The sequence below is a fragment of the Balaenoptera physalus genome, assembly GCF_965194825.1.
Source record: "Balaenoptera physalus genome assembly, chromosome: 1".
Classification (NCBI taxonomy): domain Eukaryota; kingdom Metazoa; phylum Chordata; class Mammalia; order Artiodactyla; family Balaenopteridae; genus Balaenoptera; species Balaenoptera physalus.
In genome coordinates this window covers 32485794-32511862 of record NC_138882.1, presented here as the reverse complement: position 1 = coordinate 32511862, position 26069 = coordinate 32485794, and the positions used below count along the sequence as shown (strand labels likewise).

The 26069-nt window shown below is 40.8% G+C and overlaps 1 protein-coding gene across 1 annotated transcript in view; it reads right to left on the bottom strand.

Annotated features, from left to right (window-relative positions):
- The window catches only part of FCAMR (Fc alpha and mu receptor), a 263932-nt gene that overhangs the window by 10705 nt on the left and 227158 nt on the right, over nt 1–26069 (bottom strand). Inside the window, exon 2 of the mRNA XM_082470529.1 lies at nt 192–7040. Within this exon, the coding sequence (XP_082326655.1) occupies nt 192–230 (39 nt within the window). The 5' untranslated portion in view covers nt 231–7040. The remainder of the gene's footprint in view (nt 1–191; nt 7041–26069) is intronic.

Genomic DNA, 26069 nt, shown 5'->3' with positions numbered 1-26069 from the left:
AGGAGTCATGCACTCTGGTGGGAGGGAGAGTGAGGGTGAGCAGAAGAGTAGGGGGATGCTGGCCTGAACTCCAGAATCCTTCCCTGGCCCCCGGGAGCGAGGCCAGGCTGCTCTGGGATGGCCGTGGCTGCAACTCACCACCCACATCCGGAGACAAGCCCCCAACCTCTCGGGGGAAAGCCTCACCACACCTTTTGTTCTCCGGGCTTAGCTGGGGATTCTCCATCCATCTCTGTCCAGAAATAAAATCCACTTGGACTTCTTCTGTTTTTGATATGCTGGTGATTGGACGCCTTCTAGTTTCTTTTCTTTAAACCTTGAGGCTGAGTTGGCTGTCTGATGTGACGGAAGGCAGCTGGAGTTCGCACTGGAAGATGGAGGGATGAGGTATAGCCCTGCCACTCACCTCTCCACACTCCCATCAAGTCACTTCACGCTGGATCTTGGCTTTTATTTCATATAAAGAGGGAGCCAGTCTAGGTCCCTTTTTGTTCTTACTGTCACTTATCCCTGCAGAACTTTTCCAGGGGTGATGACAGTGGCTTCAAGGGAAACACACTGACCCACATCCTTCTACCTCTCATTTCCCCTCCAGTCCAGGGTCCCAGACTTTTTAGGATGCCCCAGATCAGCCAGCCCGATCAGACCTCTCCCGGGTAAGTGATGCAACAACATGGCAGAGGAGAAAATTCAAGAGAGGAATTCCCCTGCTGTCTGGCTGGCATCTGGTTCCTCCTAGCTGGCTGGGCCCCTTCAATTTCCATGGGGAGGCAGTTTGAGTCCCTGACTCCAGTTCAGCTGCATGCCTGGTAGTTACCAGCTCATGCCCTGGACAAAGCACAATAGAGTAAATGAGATGATCTCCATGGAGAAAGAACACTGACAAGTGTGGCTTATCCAAATGGATGACACACTTCAAAAATATCCCAATATTTCCCTTTGGAAGATATTTCGTGGATGGGTTTTTTTTCCTTGTAGAAGATGTCATTTGCCTGCCTCTGTTGGTTTTAAACTGACATCAAAATGGAAGGCATAGGGGCTTCCCTGGTGGTGCAGTGGTTAAGAATCCTCCTGCCAATGCAGGGGACATGGGTTCAAGCTCTGGTCCGGGAAGATCCCACATGCCACGGGGCAACTGAGCCCGTGAACCACAATGACTGAGCCTGTGCTCTAGAGCCCGCGAGCCACAACTACTGAGCCCGTGTGCCACAGCTACTGAAGCCCACGCGCCTAGAGCCCGTGCTCCGCAACAAGAGAAGCCACCGCAATGAGAAGTCTGCACGCCGCAACGAAGAGCAGCCCCCGCTCGCCGCAACTAGAGAAAGCCCGCGCACAGCAACAAAGACCCAACGCAGCCAAAAATAAAATTAAATAAATAAATTTATATAAAAACAAACAAACAAACAAACAAATGGCAGGCATAGCCCAAGCACTCAACAACGAAGGGGATCCAGAGGATATATGTGCTGCAGACTACAGTTAAAGACTCTCACCAGGACCCCTGATAGAGTATGCAGTATCCTTGAGTCAATTAGAAATGGCACTTCTTCCTTAAGAAAAATAAATTTAATTGGTATATTGTTGCATAACTTGGATAACCATTGGGGCAGCATGTATTACCTATGCTTTCCCCCTTCTAGGTTTGCAGACAGGGTAAGGGTAGGAACTGAGCCACTGAAAGCAACAGGAGAGGAAAAGAAACACCTCCATGGGATGCCTGGAATATGGCTGGGACAAGACTGTCTCGTGCATCCGTGCATGCCAGTGTCCTTGGGCACAGCTGTGTGTACTGCTGGCCCGGGACTTGGTCATGAGCTCCAGATCTTCACAAATACCTAGGGCCTCCCATGTAAGTTTGAACACATCTACAGTGTGGATGGCATCCCCTTAGGCGTGGCACGCTGGAGCAGTGTACAACCTGAAGAACTGTACGTGGTGGTCCTGCCTTCAGAGGCTTATCCCCAGGTCTGAATGATCTCTGTACAGGTGGTAGAGAGGGTTGATGCCTGGCTAGATTCTCCCCTCCCAGCTCTCCAGAGAGCAGTATAGCCTCATTGTTGATCACACAGACTTTGGAGTCAGGCTCCCTCCAAATTAATATCCCAGTTGTACTTTTTGCTGGGAAAGTGATATGGGTCAGATTACTTATCTTCTTTAAACTTCATTTTCCTTATCTGTAAAACAGAAGATTAATAGCACCTACCTTATAAAGTTCTTATGCGAATTAAGTGTGATAATCCATGTAACACAAAGTGCATAACCTGCAGTAAATTCTCAATAAATATTATCTGATAGTATTAATAGCTTGGCTTATAGCAACAGGGAGCAAGTGTCTTAAAGACTATTTGATTAGTAAAGACATAAGTTATAAAGTCCAGTTAGTTTGGAAAGCATGGGCCAGTTTTCAGAGCACTGGTCCAGAGCCAAGCTGGTCCCCTCTCTGAAGATTTATGGGGGTGAAAACGGTACTGGCTACTTCTCTTGGGAACATAACTGAATTCTCTTGCTCAGCACAAAGCCACAGGTGGCCTCTTTACACAGGTTTATGACACTGTGACCTTCTGATTACCGGGCCCAGACTCCAGAAAAAGGCAAAATAATACTTAGACCAAATGTCACATCTGGGAAGAGCTTTATCCCCTCCCTGACCCCCCACCTCCAACCCCCAATCCCAGTTGTAGCAAAGGATTTTATTTGCTCAATAGACACAGCAGAGGGAAAATCAACAAACAGAATGCTAACCAATGCAAGAAAAACCATTTGTGTTGAAACAATCTGTATTGATCTCTTTCCTCTCCAAAACATGTTTTCTAATGAATAAGAGCAATGTATAGAGATGTTTTATGCTTCCATGTCGCTGGTGGTCAAGACTTACATTCCTCCTTACACATCATTGCAAATTTTTCTGCTTCCTCTACCCACACATGTAAGCTTTTTTCTATCCTTGTTATTTGCGGGAGAGACACATCCTTCCTCCCCCTCCCTCAGCCAAGCTCTGGTCAGAATACTGAAGGCTGAAGAAAACATTGTTTAAAAACACTTGGATTACTACAAGTCCTTTATCACTTCCTTAGAAACTCATAGAGGGGACTTCCCTGGTGGCACAGTGGTTAAGAATCTGCCTGCCAATTCAGAGAACACGGGTTCGAGCCCTGGCCCGGGAAGATCCCACATGCCACGGAGCAACTAAGCCTGTGAGCTACAACTACTGAGCCTGCGCTCTAGAGCTCGTGTGCCACAACTACTGAGCCCACGTGCCACGACTACTGAAGCCCGTGTGCCTAGAGCCCGTGCTCCACAAGAGAAGCCACCGCAATGAGAAGCCCGTGCACTGCAACGAAGAGTAGCCCCTGCTCGCCGCAACTAGAGAAAGCCCGCGCACAGCAACGAAGACCCAACGTAGCCAAAAATAAATAATTTTTTTTAAAAAAGAAACTCATAGAGGAAGGTGAACTATGCGACTTGTCACTCCTCCAAATGATAACAGAAGAAAGTAATTGTTATGCGACTTGTCACTCCTCCAAATGATAACAGAAGAAAGTAATTGTATAGAACAAATAATCGTTTTATAATGCCGTTAGCAGGCTTTTACAACCCCAACCATCATTTGGCTGATAGCAAAGATTACGATCCAGCAACATTCACACCTTCCAAACACAGAAGACGTTTGTTCTGAAGGCAGCCAGGAGAGTGCTGAGATGGTTAAGTTCCTGCTGGTAAAAGCACAGAGTAAAGAATCCCAGGAGATTATTTCACAGATCATAGGAGTATACATATAGCCTAAGATCTTAGCTGAAACTCATCTCAGGATGTTGGTGTAGATCACTGTGGGAAAACATGCTCCACAGCTCTTAGCATAACCTTTCTGGAGTGACTTGAGTCTGGGGATTAAAACAAATATATTTCTTACTGGTTGGGATTATTTGCTTATGATGTTATTTGTAATAGACATTATCCTGTGATGACGAATCACTGGCCCTTGCAGGATGGAAGGGGCTCCAAATAACTAACTTGCCATGGAGGAGCAATTGGTCTCCCTGAGGAATGGTGCTGCACGGGGGACTTGGTGTTCAGCTCTGATGCTGGCAGGTTGGACACTCGTTAGCAACAGTGCTAAACTCAGCCTTGGTTAGTGGGAGCCCAGGCTGTTCTTGGGAGCCCATAGTCCATCCCTCTGACCGTGACTACTTCTCTCTTGTGTCCATTGTGCCAGCACCACGGTGGCCAATGCCTGGAATTGGCTGATGCCAGATGGCCAAATCATTCTGTCTGCTTGGTAATTTAGTGCCTCTTCCATGGTGGATACTTTCTGATGGGCATTAGCCTATGATACAAAGAGCTTCACACTTCATACAGCTCCCATGTCCATCCATGTGTCTTTAACCAATCTTTCAATCTTTCTCTACCCAGGCCTCCATCTATATTCTAACATCAGGCCATTTTTCCATTAACACAAAGTAGATGACCAGGTGCACTGCCTGAAGTTCTGCTTCCTGGAAGGACTTTCTCTTGCTCTCTCTGTTTTGCAAGGCCACTCCTTGTAACACAACCACTGGTTACTTTCAACTTGAACCCGCATATCAAACCAACTCATCTATAAACAAAGCCTGGATTTTGTTCCTCTTCCATGTGGTTTAATGTGTGCTCTTGTGTGGCCCCTTATGGAGGGGCACTGGTGCAGCAGCGGTCGTGGAGATGAAGGACAGGCTACTTGATCATGCAGCCTGCTTGTGCCCTCAAGCCCTTATTGTGCTTGGTCCCAGCTGTACCACTTCCCATTTATTCTGAGTTGCTGCTGGCATACTTGACCTTATGACTTAGTAGGTGTAATAGCTCTCAGTTCACGATGGGCAGTTCCACGTGCATATTCATCTGGGGTCCTGTGTTCAGGTGTTACGCCTCTCCCAGGGCCCAGTATCATGCTAGCAGTTGTTTTTCAAAAGACATATGATTCTCCCTTGCAGGTGGCATGGTCTTGCCAAACAACCACAGGGGACTATGTGACCAGGTTATGATTCTCCCACTGGGGCTTGTCATAAGCTCCACATAGCATCTTTTCCCAACACCTCTACCTCTAATATTAAGTGACAGGACTGCTTCCGTCTCAGCCTGGACCTGCTGCCGAGGTCCTGGTTGTGGACCCTGATCTGGGCCCCATGTGGAGAGTATGCTGCCTCCAGAACCAAAGAAGCTTGTCAAATATGCTGCTTCCTTCATTGTGGTGGAAGGTACAAGATATAATATCTTGTCTTTCACTTGGGATGGGAGTTCCTGGCTGGCCCCTGATCATTGGACCCCTAAAAACATCGCTGATGTGGCGGTCCCCTGGAATTTCCAAGAGGTTTTCCTCCCATCCTCTGAGGCATGTGTGTCTTACTGGGGCCTCCAACATACTAGGTGCATCTTGCTCACCTGGCCTGATTAGCATAATACCATCAATAAATAATGGATCAATGTGACATTCTTCAGGATGTCCAGATGGTCCAGATCCCTTTGGACTGTATTATGACATAGGGCAGGGGAGTTAACATAGCCTTGGGGACAAAATTGTAAATCTATGTTGTTATTCACCCATATAATTGCAAATGGTCTCTAATCCTTTCCTCTGAAGGGAATAGCAAAGAATGCATTCACCAGACCAAGGCTTCGTACTATGTGCCAGAGGCCAGGTCAAATCTGCTGTGGTAGATAAACAGATACAGTGGCTGGAATTGGGGCTAATATTTGGTTGAGTTTGCAGTAGTTTATTGTCATCCTCCAGGGTCCACTAGGTTTCTGAAGGGGCCAACTATTGAATCGAAAAGTGACATTATGGGAACTGCCACTCTGCATCCTTTAGATCCTTAAGGGTGGTACAAATATCAACAGTTCCTCCCTACCATGCAATAATATTTTGTATTTATTATCTTGGCTGGGGATGTGCCAGTTTCACAAGCTTCCATGTGGCTTTCCCTGCAATGATAGCTCTGACCCACAAGCCTAAGACCCAATGCTTCAGCTAAAAAGCATGTCAACCCCAGTTACACATTCAGGGACTGGAGAAATTACCACTGGGTATATCTGCAGACCCAGCGGGCACACTGTAAACCAGACCTTGGCAAGGACTTTAGTCATTACCCATATACCCCACTAGTTAGAACAGGGGGCTGTGATGATGATTTGCTTCTCTGGGTATCATGTCAGCTCAGCGTCTGTGTCCAATAGTCCTTAGAACATTTGGGGGTCCCCTTCCCCCAGTTACCCAATCAAACAACTGTGGGTCCCTTTGGGAAGGACTTACGGAATCATGACTGTATGTTTGGTGTTGTGGGTTTTTTTCTCTCTTTTTCTCTTCGGGACCTGGCTGAATCTGAGTCTGACATTTTATTGGGGTTGCTGCCCTTAGACTCCTTGTCATCCATCCTTGAATCTTCTAATGATACAAGCTAAGAAACACCCTTGTTGGCTGAGTGTTTATTTTGCCTGTAAAGGCACCATATTCTTTTAATCATCTCCGTAACTCTCTGGGGTCAGGCCCCTTGGCTGCCACTCTAACCTTGTTGCTCATCATAATAACTGCATCCACCTGGCCTCTTTGGTCTGGGCCTCTCAACACCATTTGTATCACTGAGCTAATATCTTCACCTACCTCTCCTACCAGCAGCCTGGCTTACAGAGGAGAGCCCCTATCGATCTTTTTGGTGATGCTGGTGTCTTTCTCACTAGCTCATTTCTTTTTTTTTAAACGATTTTTAATTTTTTTAAATTTAATTATTTATTTACTTATTTATTTATTTTGGCTGTGTTGGGTCTTCGTTTCTGTGCGAGGGCTTTCTCGAGCTGCGGCAACTGGGAGCCACTCTTCATCGCGGTGCGCGGGCCTCTCACTGTCGCGGCCTCTCTTGTTGCGGAGCACAGGCTCCAGACGCGCAGGCTCAGTAATTGTGGCTCACAGGCCTACTTGCTCTGCGGCACGTGGGATCTTCCCAGACCAGGGCTCGAACCCGTGTCCCCTGCATTAGCAGGCAGATTCTCAACCACTGCGCCACCAGGGAAGCCCACTAGCTCATTTCTTTTAGCTTTTGTGTATGGTGTATTCGCCGGGCCTTCTCATGGAACAGAATCATCTGGTAAGTCTTCCAGCCTTATAGAACATCCACTCTAGCATGATCCCTTCCTGAACCTTTTCATCTCTTCCTCCACTGCCTGCCGGGGCAGCTCTGGCATTGCAGCTGCATCTGGCTTGGGCCATCAATTTTTCCATGCTTCTAGGAGCCATTGGAACAGTGAGGACTTCCTGAAGTCCTTGCCAGGGTGTTAAATCTTGTATCCTTGGAGAGCGCTCCCAAAACAAGAAACCCTTCCATATCTTTTCTTATGTTTCAGCCCCCTTGGTTCAGCACCTTCTGAATCGAGTCCCATGTGAAATCCTCTGACTTTTGCTGGTTCATGCTGGCTGGGACTTGCAGCTCATTTGAGGTCTATTCCCTTTCTTCCATTATCAGGCCCAGTATATCCCAGCTGGGTGATGCTGGGACTTACCTCTCATTATAAGCCTAGTTACTAGAAAAGTAGATGGTGGGGAGCGGTCTCTGTAGTGTCTTCAAGCAAGGAGGGGGTGGTGGGGTTCGGGGGGTAGAGAGAGTGGTGCTAGTTCTTAATAGGGAGAGGTGGGTCAATTCTGCAGGCTCTGAGAGTTTAGAAGAAGCTGAGACTTAAAATTTTGGAGGGTTCATCCACCAGATGTCCCCTCTCAAGCTCCCGGGTCCCATCTCCCCCACAAATGTCTCCATGCTCTTTGGACTTAAGCTTGTATACGTGTAGGAAACAGGAAGGGCAGGTTCAGCTTTCCTTTACAGAAAGAATGTTGTGTTACTTGCCCAACTTGCCTGAAATCCCACAGAAGCTGATAACAGGAGGCTCGCAAGGGCCATTTCCCCACCAACTATTGAAACAAGCAGATGGATGCCTTTAGTCTCCAGATTTGCTACAATGGGACAGTCTCCATAATGATAGGACATTTCATTGAGTTGTAAGTTCTAAGTAAAGCCTATTTGTTCACATTAGCACCTTTTAAGCTCTACAGTAACAAAGCATCTTAATTTGAGAAGACAGATTATCTTCAGAGATCATTACCCTTAATCTTCCATTCACTTTTTAAAAATCTTTTAATTTTTTATGGCTCCTACAAAGATGCCTGAGGAAATGCTGAAGCCTCATTCTGCATTTCAAAAGCCGATGCCTAGGATCCTCAGAGTTCCTGGGGTTATTTCCTTCCTAACTGTTCAATTTTTGAAGCTGAGGTTTATCTTGAAGGAGAGAAGGGGCTGGAATCCTGCAGCTGCACCTACTTGGACCTGGGAGCTTTGTTGTCTAAAAGCAAGACTGGGCTGGATCCTCCCTTCCTCCCTGACCACTCCTTTTTTTTTTTTTTTTTCGTTACAGGATATTGAATATTGAATATAGTTCCCTGTGCTATAAAATAGGATCTTGTTGTTTATCCATTCTATATATAATGGTTTGCATCTGCTAACCCCAAACTCCCTGTGCAACTCTCCCTGACCACTTTTTATTGAGAAGCCAGTGACTATCTGGAGCGATGCTGGGTGCCTTAGGGAGGGGGGAGTAAAGCATAAATATAAGGTATGGTCCTCAAAAGCTTTACGACCTCATTGTGGAAGGAACATCAAAACTTAAATATCAATACAAACTTACATATTCAAAAAAATAAAACCTCAAAAGAGTGAGAGAATTCAATGAGCCGAAGAAGTTAGGAAAGGATTCTCTTAGAATCATAAATTACCATAGCATCATAAAATGTGAGGGACCTTAGACGTGACCTAATCAAACTTCTACTTAACGCACAATACCTTCAAAGATTTCTTTCTTTCTTTCTTTCTTTTTGATCTTTATATCCTTTTAAAAAATTTTACACAATTTTTACAGGTTACTTTCCATTTATGGTTATTATAAAATATTGGTTATATTCCCCGCATTGTGCAATATATCCTTGTAGCCTGTCTTATACCCAATAGTTTGTGCCTCCCACTCCCCTACCCTATCCTGCCCCTCCCCCACTCTCTCCCCACTGGTAACCACTAGTTTGTTCTCTATATCTGTGAGTCTGCTTCTTTTTTGTTATATTCACTAGCTTGTTGTATTTTTCAGATTCCACATATAAATGATATCATATGGGATTTGTCTTTTTGTTTCTGACTTACTTCACTTAGTATGATAATCCCTAGGTCCATCCATGTTGCTGCAAATGGCATTATTTCATTCTTTTTAATGGATGAGTAGTATTCCATTGTATATATATGTACCACATCTTCTTTATCCGTTCATCTTTTGATGGACACAGGTTGTTTCCATGTCTTGGCAATAGTAAATAGTGCTGCTATGAACATTGGGGTGCATGTATCTTTTTGAATTAGTGTTTTTGTTTTTTTCAGATATATACCCAGGGGTGGAATTGCTGGGTCACATTGTACTGCTAGTTTGAGTTTTTTGAGAAACCTCCGTACTGTTTTCCATAGTGGCTGCACAAATTTACAACCCCACCAAAGTGTACAAGTGTTCCCTTTTTTCCACATCCTCACCAAACATTTGTTATTTGTATTCTTTTTGATGATAGCCATTTTGACAGGTATGAGGTGATAACTCATTGTGGTTTTCACTTGCGTTTCCCTGATGATTAGTGATGTTGAGCATCTTTTCATATGCCTGTTGGCCATCTACATTTCCTCGGAAAAAATGTCTGTTCAGTTTCAAAGACTTCTGTCAGGGCCACGATCCCTCTGAAGCCTCTAGGAAACGATTACCTCTTTCACCCCAGGCATTCCCTGACCCGTGGTAGCATTACTCCAATCCATACCTCTTTCTCTTCTTATACGGACACAAGTCGTATTGGATTCAAGGGTCCACTCTACTCTGTATGGCCTCATTTCAACAAATTAAATCTTCAACGACCTTATTTTCAAGAGGTCCCGGGGGTTAGGACTTCAGCCTATCCTTTTGGAGGAAAGAATTCAGCCCAAAAACAGGAAGAAAAAAGAGGAGAGCTAACAATTAAAGGATCATTGGGAAAACCTTCTTCATGGGCCAGTTGAACATATCTAAGTACTGTGCACCTTCAGTGCAAGGACTAGTGTCTTTGTAGGTCAGGATCTCAGAAACTGTTGGTGGAGAGGACCCTTCCTTGGGTATCACACAGGAATGCTTGAACCAAGGTCCGACTTCGCACGCTAAGAGAATCCTATGAGCTTCTCTCATAGTTGTCAGGTTTGGGGGGTAGACAAGATGACCTCCTTGCTTTCTAAGGTACCCTCATTTCGTTGGTCTGGTGCTGTATTTCCAGCCCTCTCCTGGGTTAAGAAAGGGGGTAGATTCTTGCCACAGATGCTGGAACCACCCGCAAGCTACGGTGCTTTTTCAACCATGGGCAGATCCTGCCACCTTGTGGCAAAAGAGCTCCATAGCTAGGGTGACCGTGTCCTTCATTACTCAGATTAGGACACTTTTTAAAGTGAAAGGGGGCTTTTAATCATGGTGCCGGGCCAGCAGGTGCAAACGGGGACAGGGAATGTGAGGGAACAAAAGGACGTGCTGGGATTCTCTAGAGACAATTCTGGCAGCGTTTTCCAAATTGTCCCACTCTCCTCTGTTTACTCTCAGCAAGAAGCTTCCTTCCACGCTGGCCATCACCCATCTCATTCAATGTTAACAGTACAAGAAAGAGTTTTGAGTGCCTCTGGCACAAAGTATAAGGAAATGCCAACTACGCCTATTAATAGGGGGGAAAAAAAGAATTATGTCTTTCTACATTGCCTGTGGACACAAAGTGCCCCAAGCACATTTAAAGTTTAGTTCTGACTTTAAAGGTACATTTTAGGGGGTTCCCTGGTGGTCCAGTGGTTAAGACTCTGCTCTTCTGCTTCAGGGGGTACAGGTTCGATCCCTGGCTGGGGAACTAGGATCCTGCATATGGCAGGGTGTGGCCCCCCCACCCAAAAAGATACATTTTAAATCAATAAAGGAACAAAAAGCCCAGAAAAGGCCTCAAGTGAGTGTGTGTGTGTGTGTGTGTGTGTGTGTGTGTGTGTGTTTGGTGGTGGTAGTTTCAAAATTTATATATTACTCAGAAATATAAAAGTAAAAATTTTTTTTTATAATTGCATTTTATTCTGGATGTTAACTTCTATTGAGAGCAAAGATGAAGTGGCATTGGCAAGATACTTAAACCTGATTATTTAACCGTAACTTAACCTCTTTCATTTTCAGACCTCTTTTAGGTAAAGCAGTCAATTCAAAGCCCAAACTCCTAACAGCTTGAAGGGGTCCCTCTACCCCTTCTCAGGCTGGTGTCTGGGTACAGTGACATTGCTCAGATATCACCTGGTCCCCCCCATTCTCCGCTGAGCTATTCTTGCCCTGCGTCATACCTTTTAGAAACCAATTTGTCAACGTAACCCAGGAATCTCACTAGTTGGAATTTATCATATGGAAATAATTTAAAAGAAGACTCAACTTATACACACTTTTTATAATCCCTTTCATATTACACTGTGATGACCATTTTACACACTGGACTCTCCCACCAGACAATGGGAGATTGTGTTCTTTTCACCCCCAAATTCCTGATGCTTAGTCCAGAGTCCGGCATATTGTAGGTGGCAAATAAATGTTGCAGAATAAATTTTTTAAATTTATTTTTTATTGAGGTAACATCAGTTTATAACATTATATGCTTCATGTATACAACCTCATATTTCTATTTCTGTACACCCTACAGCATGCTCCCCACCAAAAATTTACTTTCCATCTGCCTCTATACAGTTGTTCCCCTTTGCCCACTTCCACCACCCTTCCTCCTTCCCCTCTGGTAACCACTGCTCTGTTCTCTGTATCTGCTTATTTGCTTTTGTTTGGTTTGATTTGTTCATTTATTTTGTTTGTTTGTTTTTTAGATCCCACATTTGAGTAAAATCATATGGTATTTGTCTTCCTCTGACTTATTTCACTTAGTAAAATACCCTCAAGGTCCATCCATGTTTGCACAAATGGCAAAATTTCATCTATTTATGGCTGAGTAGTATTCCATTGTATTATATACCACATCTGTTTATCCTTTCATCTGCTGATGGGCATTTAGTTTGTTTCCATACCTTGGCTATTGTAAAAAATGCTGCAATGAACATATATCTTTTTGAATTAGTGTTTTTGTGTTCTTTGGATAAATAACCAGAAATGGGAAAGGGGGATCATATGCTAGTTCTATTCTTTTTTTTTTTTTTCATTTTCACCAAGAACTTTATTGAACAACATATTCACCCTTTTGTTCCACTACCTTCTGCCATTTTTCAGGCAACTTCATAATTCCATCTTCCCAAATCTTTTTATCTTTTTGAGTAAAGAATGGTTCCAGGTGCCTTTTACAGTCTTCCAGGGAATTGAAATTTTTTCCATGAAAAGAATTTTGTAAAGACTGAAATAAATGGAAATCCAAAGATGCAATGTCTGGTGAATACAGCGAATGAATCAGAACTTCCCAGCCAAGCTGTAACAGTTTTTGCCTGGTCATCAAAGAAACATGTGGTCTTGCATTATCCTGATGGAAGATTATGCATTTTCTGTTGACTAATTCTGGATGCTTTTCCTCGAGTGCTGCTTTCCGTTGGTCTAACTGGGAGCAGTACTTGTTGGAATTAATCATTTCGTTTTCTGGAAGGAGCTCATAATAGAGGACTCCCTTCCAATCCCACCATATACACAACATCACCTTCTTTGGATGAAAACTGGCCTTTGGTGTGGTTGGTGGTGGTTCATTTCGCTTGCCCCACGATCTCTTCTGTTGCACATTATTGTACAGTATCCACTTTTCATCGCTTGTCACAACTGTTTTAAAAACAGAACATTTTCATTATGTTTCAGGAGAGAATGGCATGTGGAAATATGGTCAGGAAGGCTAGTTCTATTCTTAATTTTTTTGAGCAATCTCCATACAATTTTCCATAGTAGCTGCACCAATTTACATTCCCATCAACAGTGTATAAGGGTTCCCTTTTCTTCACATCCTAGCCAATACTTGTCATTTCTTACCTTTTTGACAGAAGTCATTCTAACAGGTTAGGTGATATCTCATTGTAGTTTTGATTTGCATTTCCCTGATAATGAGTGATATTGAAGTCTTTTCCAGTGCCTGTATGGCTGTATGTCTTCTTTGAAAAAATGCCTATTCAAGTCCTCTGCCCATTTTTTAATCTGCTTGTATTTTTGTTTGTTTGTTTTGTTATTGCTGTTGAGTTGTATGAGTTCTTTAATATTATGGATATTAGCCTCTTACTGAATATATAATTTATGAACATCTTCTTGCATTTGGTAAGTTGTCTTTTTGTTTTGTTGATGGTTTCCCTTGTGCTACAGAAGCTTTTTAGTTTGATGTAATCGCATTTGTTTATTTTTGCTTTTGTTTCCCTTGCCTGAGGATACATATCGAGAAAGATACTGCCAAGACTCATGTTAAAGAGAGTACTGCCTATGTTTTCTTCTAGGAGTTTTATGGTTTCAGGGCTTACATTCAAGTCTTTAATCCATTTGAAGTTGATTTTTGTGTGTAGTATGAGATAGTGGTCTAGTTTCATTTCTTTGCATGTGGCTGTCCATTTTTCCCAACACCATTTAATGAACAGACTATACTTTCTCCATTGTATGTTCTTTGCTCTTTTGTTGTAAATTAATTGTCCCTATATGTGTGGGTTTATTTTTGGGCTCTCAGTTCTGTTCCGTTGATCCATGTATCTGTTTTTCTGCCAATACCATGCTGTTTTGATTACTATGGTTTTGTAATATAGTTTGAAATCATGGTGTCTGATACCTCTAGTTTTGTTTTGTGTTTTTTGTTTGTTTGTTTGTTTTCCCTCAAGATTGCTCTAGTTATTCAAGGTCTTTTGTGGTTCCATATAAATTTTATAATTTTTTTTCTATTTCTGTGAAAAAATGTCCTTGGGATTTTAATAGGAATTGCATTGTATCTGTAGATTGTTTCAGGTTATATGGACATTTTGACAATGTTAATTCTTCTAGTCCATGAGTACAGGATATCTTTTCATTCATTTGTGTCTCCTTCAATTTCTTTCATCAATGTTTTATAGTATTCAGTGTGAGGTCTTTCATTTCCTTGGTTAAATTTATTCCTAGGTATTTTATTCTTTTGTTGTAATTATAAATGGGATTGCTTTCTTAATTGCTCTTTCTGCTAGCTCATTGTTAGCATATAGTAATGCAACAGACTTCTGTTTTTTTATTTTGTACCCTGCAAATTTATTGTATTTGTTATTATTTCTAATAATTTCAGAGAGTCTTTAGGGTTTTCTATATATAAAATCATGTCATCCACAAGTAGTGACCATTTTACTTCTACCTTTCCAATTTAGATGCCTTTTATTTCTTTTTCTTGACTAATTGCTCTGGCTAGGACTTCCAATACTATGTTGAATAAGAAAACTACAATAAATTTTAAGCTCATTGATTAATGTATCAAAATACTAGCCCACTACAAAATACTAAAACAAGTAAACAAACCCCCCAAATTGCATGTATGACTTCATTATAATTGTGTGAATATCATCTATGCATATATATAAACACTGTAATGGAACAGGGAAAATATTAAGCTAATTGATGTGTTGGTGAGGAGAAAGTATGGGTGATTTTTTTCTTTAACACATTTCCTTCATATTAGCTATTTGTAAATACCAGTCATGTTGTTTATGAAAAAAATTAATTAATTTTACCTCCAATAATACAAAGCCTTACCAGTTTCTATATTTCCCACTTGGTCTCCCATCAACCCCTAATATGGCTTCTTCACTCCAGTAAAACCAGTCTCTGTACCCACAACCTGCTCATGCCAGCTTCTACGTCTTTGCTTAGCCCAGTCGTTCTCAAACTTTAGCTCTATCAGAATCCCCTGGAAGGCTTGTTAAATCACAGATTGCTGGGCCCCACGCCCCAGAGTTGCTGATTCAGCACATCTGGCTGAGGCCTGAGAATCTGCATTTCTTAGAAGTTCCAGGTGATGTTGATGTTGCTGGTCTAGGGACCACACTTTGAGAACCACTGGCTTAGCCATACCTCCCACTTGAAATGTCTCTTTTTTTCTGCCCTCCTTCCCTCCTTCCCTTCCCTCTCTCTTTTTTCTTCCCTTCTCTCTTTTCCTTCTTCCCTTCCCTCTCTCTTCCCTTTCTTCCTTCCTCTCTTTCTTTCTTTCTTTCTTCCTTCCTTTCTTCCTTTCTTTTCTTCTTTCTTTCTTTTTCTTTCCTTCTTTCTTTCTTTCTTCCTTCCTCTCTTTCTTTCTTTCTTTCTTTCTTCCTTCCTTCCTTCCTTTCTTCCTCACCTTCTTTCCTTCTTTCCTTTCTTCCTTCCAAAACACTTAATGGGAACTTAATTGCATACTAAGCATGAGGTACTCTTTAAGGAGTTTTGGGGCTGGAACCAATCCATTCATCCATGTATTTCACCTACCCTTTCTCAACAAATTCTCAAAACTCTAGTTATTTACTCTGCACCACCACTACCATTGTATAATCCAGCCAATATATCAAAATAGTTCTATATTATTTTAAATATATTACTGCATACCTTTGTAATTGTTTCATACATTTTTTTCTTTCCTTAACCATCCCTTTAAAGCTCAAACAGAATATGCTCTTTCTTCTCCTTCATGGGTACAGAACCAATGTTTGCTGATTGGGGCCCCCTGAGGGGCAATCATACCATCTATTAATAGAGCACTGACTATAGAAACCTGTCTGATCAAGCCTCCTTCCCCACCTTTGCTAGTTCTGATGTGGAATTTTTCTCGCCCTGTCCCTGCTGGGCATTTTCCACGTTCCTGCTCCCCTTTTACAATGAGAGCACCTCCCAGTACTACTCCCAACAGGATCCACTTACATCAAAACCAATTCCCAAAGACAACTGTTCTGAAGAGATAGGAAAAAAATATTTACTATTTTTAAAATGGATTTTATTATAAAAGTTGTGATACAATTTCATAGCTTTATATTAAAAAATACAGAAAAGCCAAAGAAAATTAAAATTTACCCATAACCCCACCACATAAAAATGTCCAATTTTAACATCTGAATGTTTCTCTCTCATATGTATTTTCCCACAAAATTATGCTGCAAATACTGTTTTTCAAGTCATGTTTTTTCATTTGTCGATATACCCAGGCTTATTTACTGTTGTCATTTAATCTTCTATAACATTACTTCAGAGGGTTACAAAGCATTACATCATATACACAGACTATAAGTTATTTAACCAATCCTTTATTAGTTAGTAATCAATCATTTTTGTTAATATAAATGTTGATTCAGTGAATATCCTTATTTATTCATCTTTGTACACCTGCCAAAGATTTCCTCAAATATACATTTTAAAGACTTTGATGCATATTGAAAAGTTGCCATCCAAAATATTCTCCTTCCTCTCAGCAGTGTATAAAAGGCCTATGCAGTCCCTTGTAGGGTGTTATCAAACTTCAAGACCTTCTTCATCTCATCAGTGAAGATGGCATCTTGTTTTAATTTGAATATATTTCATCACATGGAAAATGAATTTTAAATGAGTATTAATTATTCGTATTTATTTTGTGAATTGCCTTTTTGTGTCCTCTGCTCACTTTTCTCCTTATTGTTCTTATTACAGCAGATTAACTTAGATAGCTTGACTGAATCACCAAGATATGAAATAAATAAATGACAGAATGAGATGAGAGGCGGATCTGCAGAAAATTCCACCAAGAGAACCAGTGAGGTGACTCCCCATACTGAGCATGTGAGAGAATTGGGAGTAGAGATTAGGGAGGTGGTGAAGCAGCTGTCTTTGCAGGGAGGTGTGCTAAAACTGAGCTCCCTCCCTCAACAAAGGACCGTGGTGGTGCTTCCCTGTGCCTCAAGTCTAATGACACGGGCTTCATTTGACCACCTAGAGTGTGGGACCCTCTGCAGTTAGGGCAAAGGCTGACTGCTGCCCGTGGAATCCAGGGGAGAGGCAAGGCAGGTTGGCTAGCTGCTTTGGGAGTGGAGCAAGCCAAGGAGAGTTGCTCAGCTTCTATCCAGGCAAAGAATGAGTTTCCTGTGGATCAGAGCTAGAGGTGGCCCATCAGGAAGGAAAACTGGATGGTATCCATTTGAAATCCCACCCAAAATGGCCCCCATAGCAGGCAGAATAATGATCCCCCCAAAGATGTTCACATCCTAATCCTCAGAATCTGTGACTATGCTACCCTTACCTGGCAAAAGGGACTTTGCAGATGGGATTAAATTAAGGATCTTGACCTGGAGAAATTATCCTGGATTATCTGGTTGTCCCAATGTAATCACAAGTGTCCTTATATGATGCAACAGGGAAGCAGGAGGGTCAAAGCCAAAGAAGGAGATTTTTCCATAACTTTATATAGTTAGATAGATAGATATAGTACTTTACAAGAACTTTTTGTATTCAAAATCCTCCTTATAAAATATATGACATTTTCTTGATTCATAGCTGCAGTATCTCTTTATGTTTCCAAAGATATTAATTCTTTTTTAAAAAGAATTGTTTGTAGAGTTTTCTTTTATCCCTGCATTGTGTCTGTTTTCCCCAAGTTCCTTCTTCCTGTTTGTTTATTTTGGTGTCTGGTCTGATTTTAGAGGCTTTCCTCAAATGTCTGGTGGTCCTTGTATGTGTGTTCATACTTAAGGCTGAAGCACCCAACATTGATCTGACTGCATATTTTTGGAGCTTGTCAATAGTCTTGACAAGCTTCACTGTAGGTTATCTCTTTGTTTTGTTTTTTCAGGCAGCGACCGACCCATTTCATTGGCAGAAACCCCCAAATTCGGTTGCAATGGTCATTTTCTCTTGGGCTGGTTGGTTTCTCCAGAGAATCTTCCAATTCTGTGCAGGGTGGGGCAGGTGGGGTGGGTGGAGGGGCAGAGGTGGAGGGAGGGCAGTGGTATAAGCCTCTGCTGGCATTTTTGAACCAAATGGAGGAAAGCTGGAGGTTTCAACTATTCGAAGTAGACAACGAATTAATCTCCCAATTCTCAGCTGTGCCTAGTGTTTCTGTATTTAGAGTTATCTGGTATAATTATTTCCGTTTTAGCCTAATTACTCCACACACACACCTTCTGAGTACCACGTTCCTCAAATACCTGATGTTTTTGTGGCTTCAAGCACAAAAGGCTGCTTCTCCCCGGCTTCGCCTCTCTGCAGGCCTGGGGTTACATTACATTCTCCCTGCCCCGCTGGGTCAGTTACCCTCTCCTAACCTGCTTTTCATCTTTCACTGTCATCTCCTTTTCTCTTTCCTTTGTCTTTGTGGATTTCTACCTTTTTTAATTCTTTACCATTTTAATGGAATTTTGGGACAGAGTGGAGATAAAATAGTTTCTACTCCTCCATGTTTAAGCAGAATTTGGGATTTTTCTTGCTAAGTTCAGTTTGATTGTTGTCTGGTTCTGCTCTGATTAGCGATCAAGACTGCTTGCTCACTCTTTTGGTCAGTGGCAGCCTTAGCTGTAGGGTTTGCTGCCAGGCTCCTGGATGTGAGATTTCCTGTAGCATTAGAGGAGAGTGGTCCCAGGTTATCAGACTCTGGAGAAAAGGTTCTTAGCTGCCACACTGCATAGTTTTGGGTGGTTTTATAATTTGGTGAATAGAATAATTCACCTCCAATCATTTATTTAATTTCAGTGAGACCAGTGTTTATTTTGTAAATCTTTCAGAAGAATTAGTAATATACTTGGGATGTTTTGAAAGAAGACTAGAGAATCATTACCTAATAAGTCTCTTGCATTTAAAAACACACGGATGGGAAGTTAAATTCCATTTTGTATTAGAAAAATCCATAATCTTCCTATGTGTCCCCTTTACTTTTACACAGAACATTTTACTTCTGACACTTCTGGCCGCCGAACATGTGTGAGATTTCCCCACACCAAGCAATTCTGTGACGCCAGCTGTGTGCCCTACAATTTAACTCAATTCTGATACTATTTACCTGGAGATAACATCAGATCCCATAGGTAAGGGCTCAGTTCCACAAGTCCGTCCCTCCACCCCCAGATGCCAATCGCAAACCCAGTTTGTTACCTATGCTTCTGGCCAATCTGCTGCAAATTGGAGGTTCCCACAACCCTTTCCTTGTGTTTGATTAATTTGATAGAATGGCTCACAGGACTCAGGAAAACAGTTTACTTACTGTTTACCAGTTTATTATAAAAGAATATGATAAGGGATACAGGTGAACATCCAGATGGAAGAGGTGGACAGGCCAGGTATGTGGGAAGGGGCACGGAGCTTCCACGCCCTCTTTGGGTACGCTACTCTCCCAGCACCTCTAAGTGTTCACCAACCCAGAAGCCCTCCAAACCCTGTACTTCTGGGATTCGATGGTGATTTCCTCACATAGGTATGATCAACTATGAGCTCCATTTTTAACCCCTCTCCCCTCTCTGGAGATTGGGGGTGGGGGACTGAAAATTTCAAGCTTCTAATCATGGCTTGGTCTTTCTGGTGACCAGCCCCATCCAGGAACCATCCAGGAGCCCACTTAGAACAAAAGATGCTCCTAGCACTCATATCACTTAGGAATTCACAAGGATTTAAGAGCTCTGTGCCAGGAATGGGGACCACGACCAAATACACATTTATTATAAGTCACATTTCCTCCTCCAAACATTCAGTTTTATCTCATCCGCAAATAAGTGAATTTGGTATATTGGTTTGCTAGGGCTGCTGTAACAAAGTACCACAAACTGGGTTGCTTAAATAATGGACATTTCATGCTTTATGGTTCTGGAGGCTGGAACTCCAAAATCAAGGTGTTGATTTGGTCTTGTTTCCTTTGAAGACCAGGGGAGGATCTGTTGCAGGCCTTTCTCCTAGCTTCTGGTAGTTTCTTGGTTTGTGGTAGCATAAGTCCAATCTTGACATGATGTTCACCCCTTGGCATATCTGTCTCTTCAGCTAAAGTTTTGTTTTTATTTTTGTTTTTATAAGGACACTAGTCATATTAGATTAGGAATCCACCCTATTCCAGTATGACCTCTTCTTAACTGGACCTTGTTACCAAACCAGGTTCATTTTGCCCGATGCAAAACAAACCAAAATGCTGAGACACTGCGGTTTGCAGCAAAGAGAGGGTTTATTCGCAAGGCAGCCAAGTGAGGAGACTGGAGAACAAGTCTCAAATCTGCCTTCTCAAAGGTGAGGGGCTTGAGATATTTATGGGATAAAGAAGCAGGGTGGTCTTAGGCGTGGGGAGAGGTAGGGAAAAGGTGAGGTAATCAGTGTTCTGTGCAGGCATATCTGAGTTACAGGCTTCTTCATGGTATGTACGTTTAAAAATGGAGGTGCTTAGCGCAACCAAAGGGTGGAGTTTTTGGCCTTCTGATGTCGAAAGTTCAATCATCGGACACCTATGTATGGCCCAATTTTAGGGTTAGTGGTCCCAGCCAGTCTTAACAGGCTCAGGCTGGAACTAGACACTGCTGACTCCAAGTTCCTGGAAAACAAGTGGGGTAAACATCTTATTGTTTAGGCTACCTGAAGCTTGGAGGGTATGCAATTTGCAACAAAATAATTAAGGCAAGCTTGCTCATTGGAGGCAAGCTACAAGAGAAGGGGTGTTTAGCAAGCTGCAAGACAAACTCAAGGATTTCTATTAGTCACCAGTTTCTGTTAACCCTATGAGGCATGGCTTCAACCTCATCTACAATGACCCTATTTCCAAACAAGGTTACATTCTGAGGTACTGGGGGTTAGGACTCCAACATATGAATTGGCTGGGGGGACACAATTCAACCCATAACTAGTAACAACAACTGAAAGTTGTTGTTACTTGACATTGTGCTCTGGATACCCTGATCAAGCAGCCTTGACATTGTGCTCTGGATACCCTGATCAGTTCCCAGTCCCCAACTCTAATGGACTCTGGCTTTGGCATATCAGTGGGCAAGTGTTTGTCCTGGGTCAAATTTCTCCAGCCTCGAGGATGGTGTTACACCTCTTGAATCATGCTTTTGGCTGAACACCTTCCTCCTGGAGCCCTTGGATGTCCTGTTCCACGGGGGGTATCATTTGCTCACAAGACCTGCGTGTGGCATAGCTGTCCTGGTGTGTCATAGCTTTCATGAGCGAGAGCCACTGTTTCTGGGGTCCCATGTTTTCCTGTCTTAGCTGACTCCCATATTTTCTGAAGCATGTTATTAACCATTTACTAACACAGGATGTTTGATAGGTAAATTTCTTCAGCATTTCTAAAAATATTATTATGAATAAAACAATTAACAAGGTTGGTCTAATGGACATAGATTAACTACTATACTTAATAACTAAAGAAAACAGTCTTTGAAAAATATATTTAAAATTTATGAATTGACTGCCATTGTAAATCATAAATCAACTTTCAACAAATTTCAGAGTTAGTATCCAACAGATCTTAATTCTGATCACAAAACAATTGTGCTGAAATTCAATAACAAAAACGTACCTATCTTTTAAAAACCATATGTTTGGAAAATTTAAAATAGATCTTTAAATATCTGATGGGTTAAAATAGAAATGATAATATGAATTAGAAAAATATTTAAATCTAAACAATAAAAATACCAACGTTCAAAACTAAAGAAGAAATTTGAGGGAAATTTATAACCTTAAATTGCTTATTTTGGAAGAGGAGAGAGGCTGAAGATAAGTAATTATACTGGATTAAGTATCCAACTAAAGATGTTAGGAAAAGAACCACAAAGAAAACCAAGTGAAAGTGGGGAGTGAAATGCAAGACAAGAGCAGCACATGAAATAGAAACGTAAAATAGAGAGTGACAGAACCAAAGTAACTAACAAAACTCTGGAATAATTCTTCAAATAAGGGAAACAAAGGCACTCACAGACTGTATCTTGAATGAAAAAGGAGGTTACTACATGATTAAAGGGAGTGTTATAAATTATGCCAATAAACTTGTATTCTTAGGTGAAATGGACAAACTCCTAGTAAAATATAACTGGTAACAACTGCCTTTACATAAAATAGAAAGCTAGAATGGTTTTGTAACTGTTAACAAAATTGAATCATAAAGAAAACATGGAGCCCAAACAATTATAAAGGTGAGTTCTATCATGTGTCCAAGAGATAAAGGGAGATAATCCAAACTTACTCAGACTCTTGCAGAAGGAGAGGCAATACTCCCAACTTCACTTTATGAGGCTAAATGGAACCTGATTCCCAAACTGTACAAAGAGTCTGAAAAAGAAAAATAACAGATCAGATTCATTCACTCATATAGATGAAAAAAAAATAATAAACCGAAGTTAAATATTCCAAACATAATCCAGACATTAAAAAAAATATATGAGACCAGAGCCTCCCATCAAGCCTCTTAGATAGCCTCAACCACCAGAGGGCAGACAGCAGAAGCAAGAAAAACTACAATCCTGCAGCCTGTGGACCAAAAACCACAGTTACAGAAAGATAGAGAAGATGAAAAGGCAGAGGGCTATGTACCAGATGAAGGAACAAGAAAAAACCCCAGAAAAACAACTAAATGAAGTGGAGATAGGCAACCTTCCAGAAAAAGAATTCAGAATAATGATAGTGAAGATGATCCAGGACCTCGGAATAAGAATGGAGGCAAAGATTGAGAAGATGCAAGAAATGATTAACAAAGACCTAGAAGAATTAAAGAACAAACAAACAGAGATGACCAATACAATAACTGAAATGAAAACTACACTAGAAGGAATCAATAGCAAAATAACTGAGGCAGAAGAACGGATAAGTGACCTGGAAGACAGAATGGTGGAATTCACTGCTGCAGAACAGACTAAAGAAAAAAGAATGAAAAGAAATGAAGACAGCCTAAGAGACCTCTGGGACAACATTAAATGCAACAACATTCGCATTATAGGGGTCCCAGAAGGAGAAGAGAGAGAGAAAGGACCAGAGAAAATATTTGAAGAGATTATAGTCGAAAACTTCCCTAACATGGGAAAGGAAATAGCCACCCAAGTCCAGGAAGCACAGAGAGTCCCATACAGGATAAACCCAAGGAGAAACACGCCGAGACACATAGTAATCAAAGTGGCAAAAATTAAAGACAAAGAAAAATTATTGAAAGCAGCAAGGGAAAAACCACAAATAACATACAAGGGAACTCCCATAAGGTTAACAGCTGATTTCTCAGCAGAAACTCTGCAAGCCAGAAGGGAGTGGCATGATATACTTAAAGTGATGAAAGGGAAGAACCTACAACCAAGATTACTCTACCCGGCAAGGATCTCATTTAGATTTGATGGAGAAATCAAAAGCTTTACAGACAAGCAAAAGCTAAGAGAATTCAGCACCACCAAACCAGCTCTACAACAAATGCTAAAGGAACTTCTCTAAGTGGGAAACACAAGAGAAGAACAGGACCTACAAAAACAAACCCAAAACAATTAAGAAAATGGTCATAGGAACATACATATCGATAATTACCTTAAACGTGAATGGATTAAATGCCCCAACCAAAAGACATAGACTGGCTGAATGGATACAAAAACAAGACCCATATATATGCTGTCTACAAGAGACCCACTTCAGACCTAGGGACACATACAGACTGAAAGTGAGGGGATGGAAAAAGATATTCCATGCAAATGGAAATCAAAAGAAAGCTGGAGTAGCTATACTCGTATCAGATAAAATAGACTTTAAAATAAAGAATGTTACAAGAGACAAGGAAGGACACTACATAATGATCCAGGGATCAATCCAAGAAGAAGATATAACAATTATAAATATATATGCACCCAACATAGGAGCACCTCAATACATAAGGCAACTGCTAACAGCTATAAAAGAGGAAATCGACAGTAACACAATAATAGTGGGGGACTTTAACACCTCATTTACACCAATGGACAGATCATCCAAAATGAAAATAAATAAGGAAACACAAGCTTTAAATGACACAATAGACCAGATAGATTTAATTGATATATATAGGACATTCCATCCAAAAACAGCAGATTACACGTTCATCTCAAGTGCGCACGGAACATTCTCCAGGATAGATCACATCTTGGATCACAAATCAAGCCTCAGTAAATTTATGAAAATTGAAATCATATCAAGCATCTTTTCTGACCACAACGCTATGAGATTAGAAATGAATTACAGGGAAAAAAACGTAAAAAAGACAAACACATGGAGGCTAAACAATACGTTACTAAATAACCAAGAGATCACTGAAGAAATCAAAGAGGAAATCAAAAAATACCTAGAGACAAATGACAATGAAAACACGACGACCCAAAACCTATGGGATGCAGCAAAAGCAGTTCTAAGAGGGAAGTTTATAGCTATACAAGCCTACCTAAAGAAACAAGAAAAATCTCAAGTAAACAATCTAACCTTACACCTAAAGAAACTAGAGAAAGAAGAACAAACAAAACCCAAAGTTAGCAGAAGGAAAGAAATCATAAAGATCAGAGCAGAAATAAATGAAATAGAAACAAAGAAAACAATAGCAAAGATCAATAAAACTAAAAGCTGGTTCTTTGAGAAGATAAACAAAATTGATAAGCCATTAGCCAGACTCATCAAGAAAAAGAGGGAGAGGACTCAAATCAATAAAATCAGAAATGAAAAAGCAGAAGTTACAACAGACACCGCAGAAATACAAAGCATCCTAAGAGACTACTACAAGCAACTTTATGCCAATAAAATGGACAACCTGGAAGAAATGGACAAATTCTTAGAAAGGTATAACCTTCCAAGACTGAACCAGGAAGAAACAGAAAATATGAACAGACCAATCACAAGGAATGAAATTGAAACTGTGATTAAAAATCTTCCAACAAAGAAAAGGCCAGGACCAGATGGCTTCACAGGTGAATTCTATCAAACATTTAGAGAAGAGCTAACACCCATCCTTCTCAAACTCTTCCAAAAAATTGCAGAGGAAGGAACACTCCCAAACTCATTCTATGAGGCCACCATCACCCTGATACCAAAACCAGACAAAGACACTACAAAAAAAGAAAATTACAGACCAATATCTGATGAATATAGATGCAAAAATCCTCAACAAAATACTAGCAAACAGAATCCAACAGCACATTAAAAGGATCATACACCACGATCAAGTGGGATTTATCCCAGGGATGCAAGGATTCTTCAGTATATGCAAATCAATCAATGTGATACACCATATTAACAAATTGAAGAATAAAAACCATATGATCATCTCAATAGATGCAGAAAAAGCTTTTGACAAAATTCAACACCCATTTCTGATAAAAACTCTCCAGAAAGTGGGCATAGAGGGAACCTACCTCAACATAATAAAGGCCATATATGACAAACCCACAGCAAACATCATTCTCAATGGTGAAAAATATATATATATATATGAGTCTATTCCACAAAGTTATATAGGAAAATATCTTCATATAATTTATCCCATTAGAGATTTAAAGAGACAATCATCTCAATAGGTCTAGAAAGCATATTAGATGATATTCAACATTCATTCATTGTTAAAAAAATTAAAAGCAACCTCTTAATAAATTTGAAATAGAAAGTAATTTTCTTTACCTGGTCAAGGAAAACTAGTTTTTAAAACTACACCATTAACAGCATAAGTTATTGGTGAAATATTAAAAGTATTGCTTTTAAATTCAGAAAGAAAATAAAGATTAAAGTGACTGTTTTAGCCAGCTCAAGGCAAGAAAAAGAAGAGAAAAGATATAAGAATGAAAAAGGATGAAATAAAAGTCTCATTTTGGCCAATGATATGAATATCCACATGGGATACTCCAAATAATCTAATAATAATCTTTATTATTAAAATTAATGACTGTTTAGCAAAGTTGCTAAGTATAACACTGATATACAAAAACTAACTTCATTTTATACCAGCAATAAACAGAAAAATATAATTTCACATTTCCAATGATAAAAACAGCAAAAAACAAAAATATCTAGAAATGACTCTAAAAATGTGTAAATCCTTCATATAGAAAATAATATGACTTTTTGAAAGATATTACTGAAGA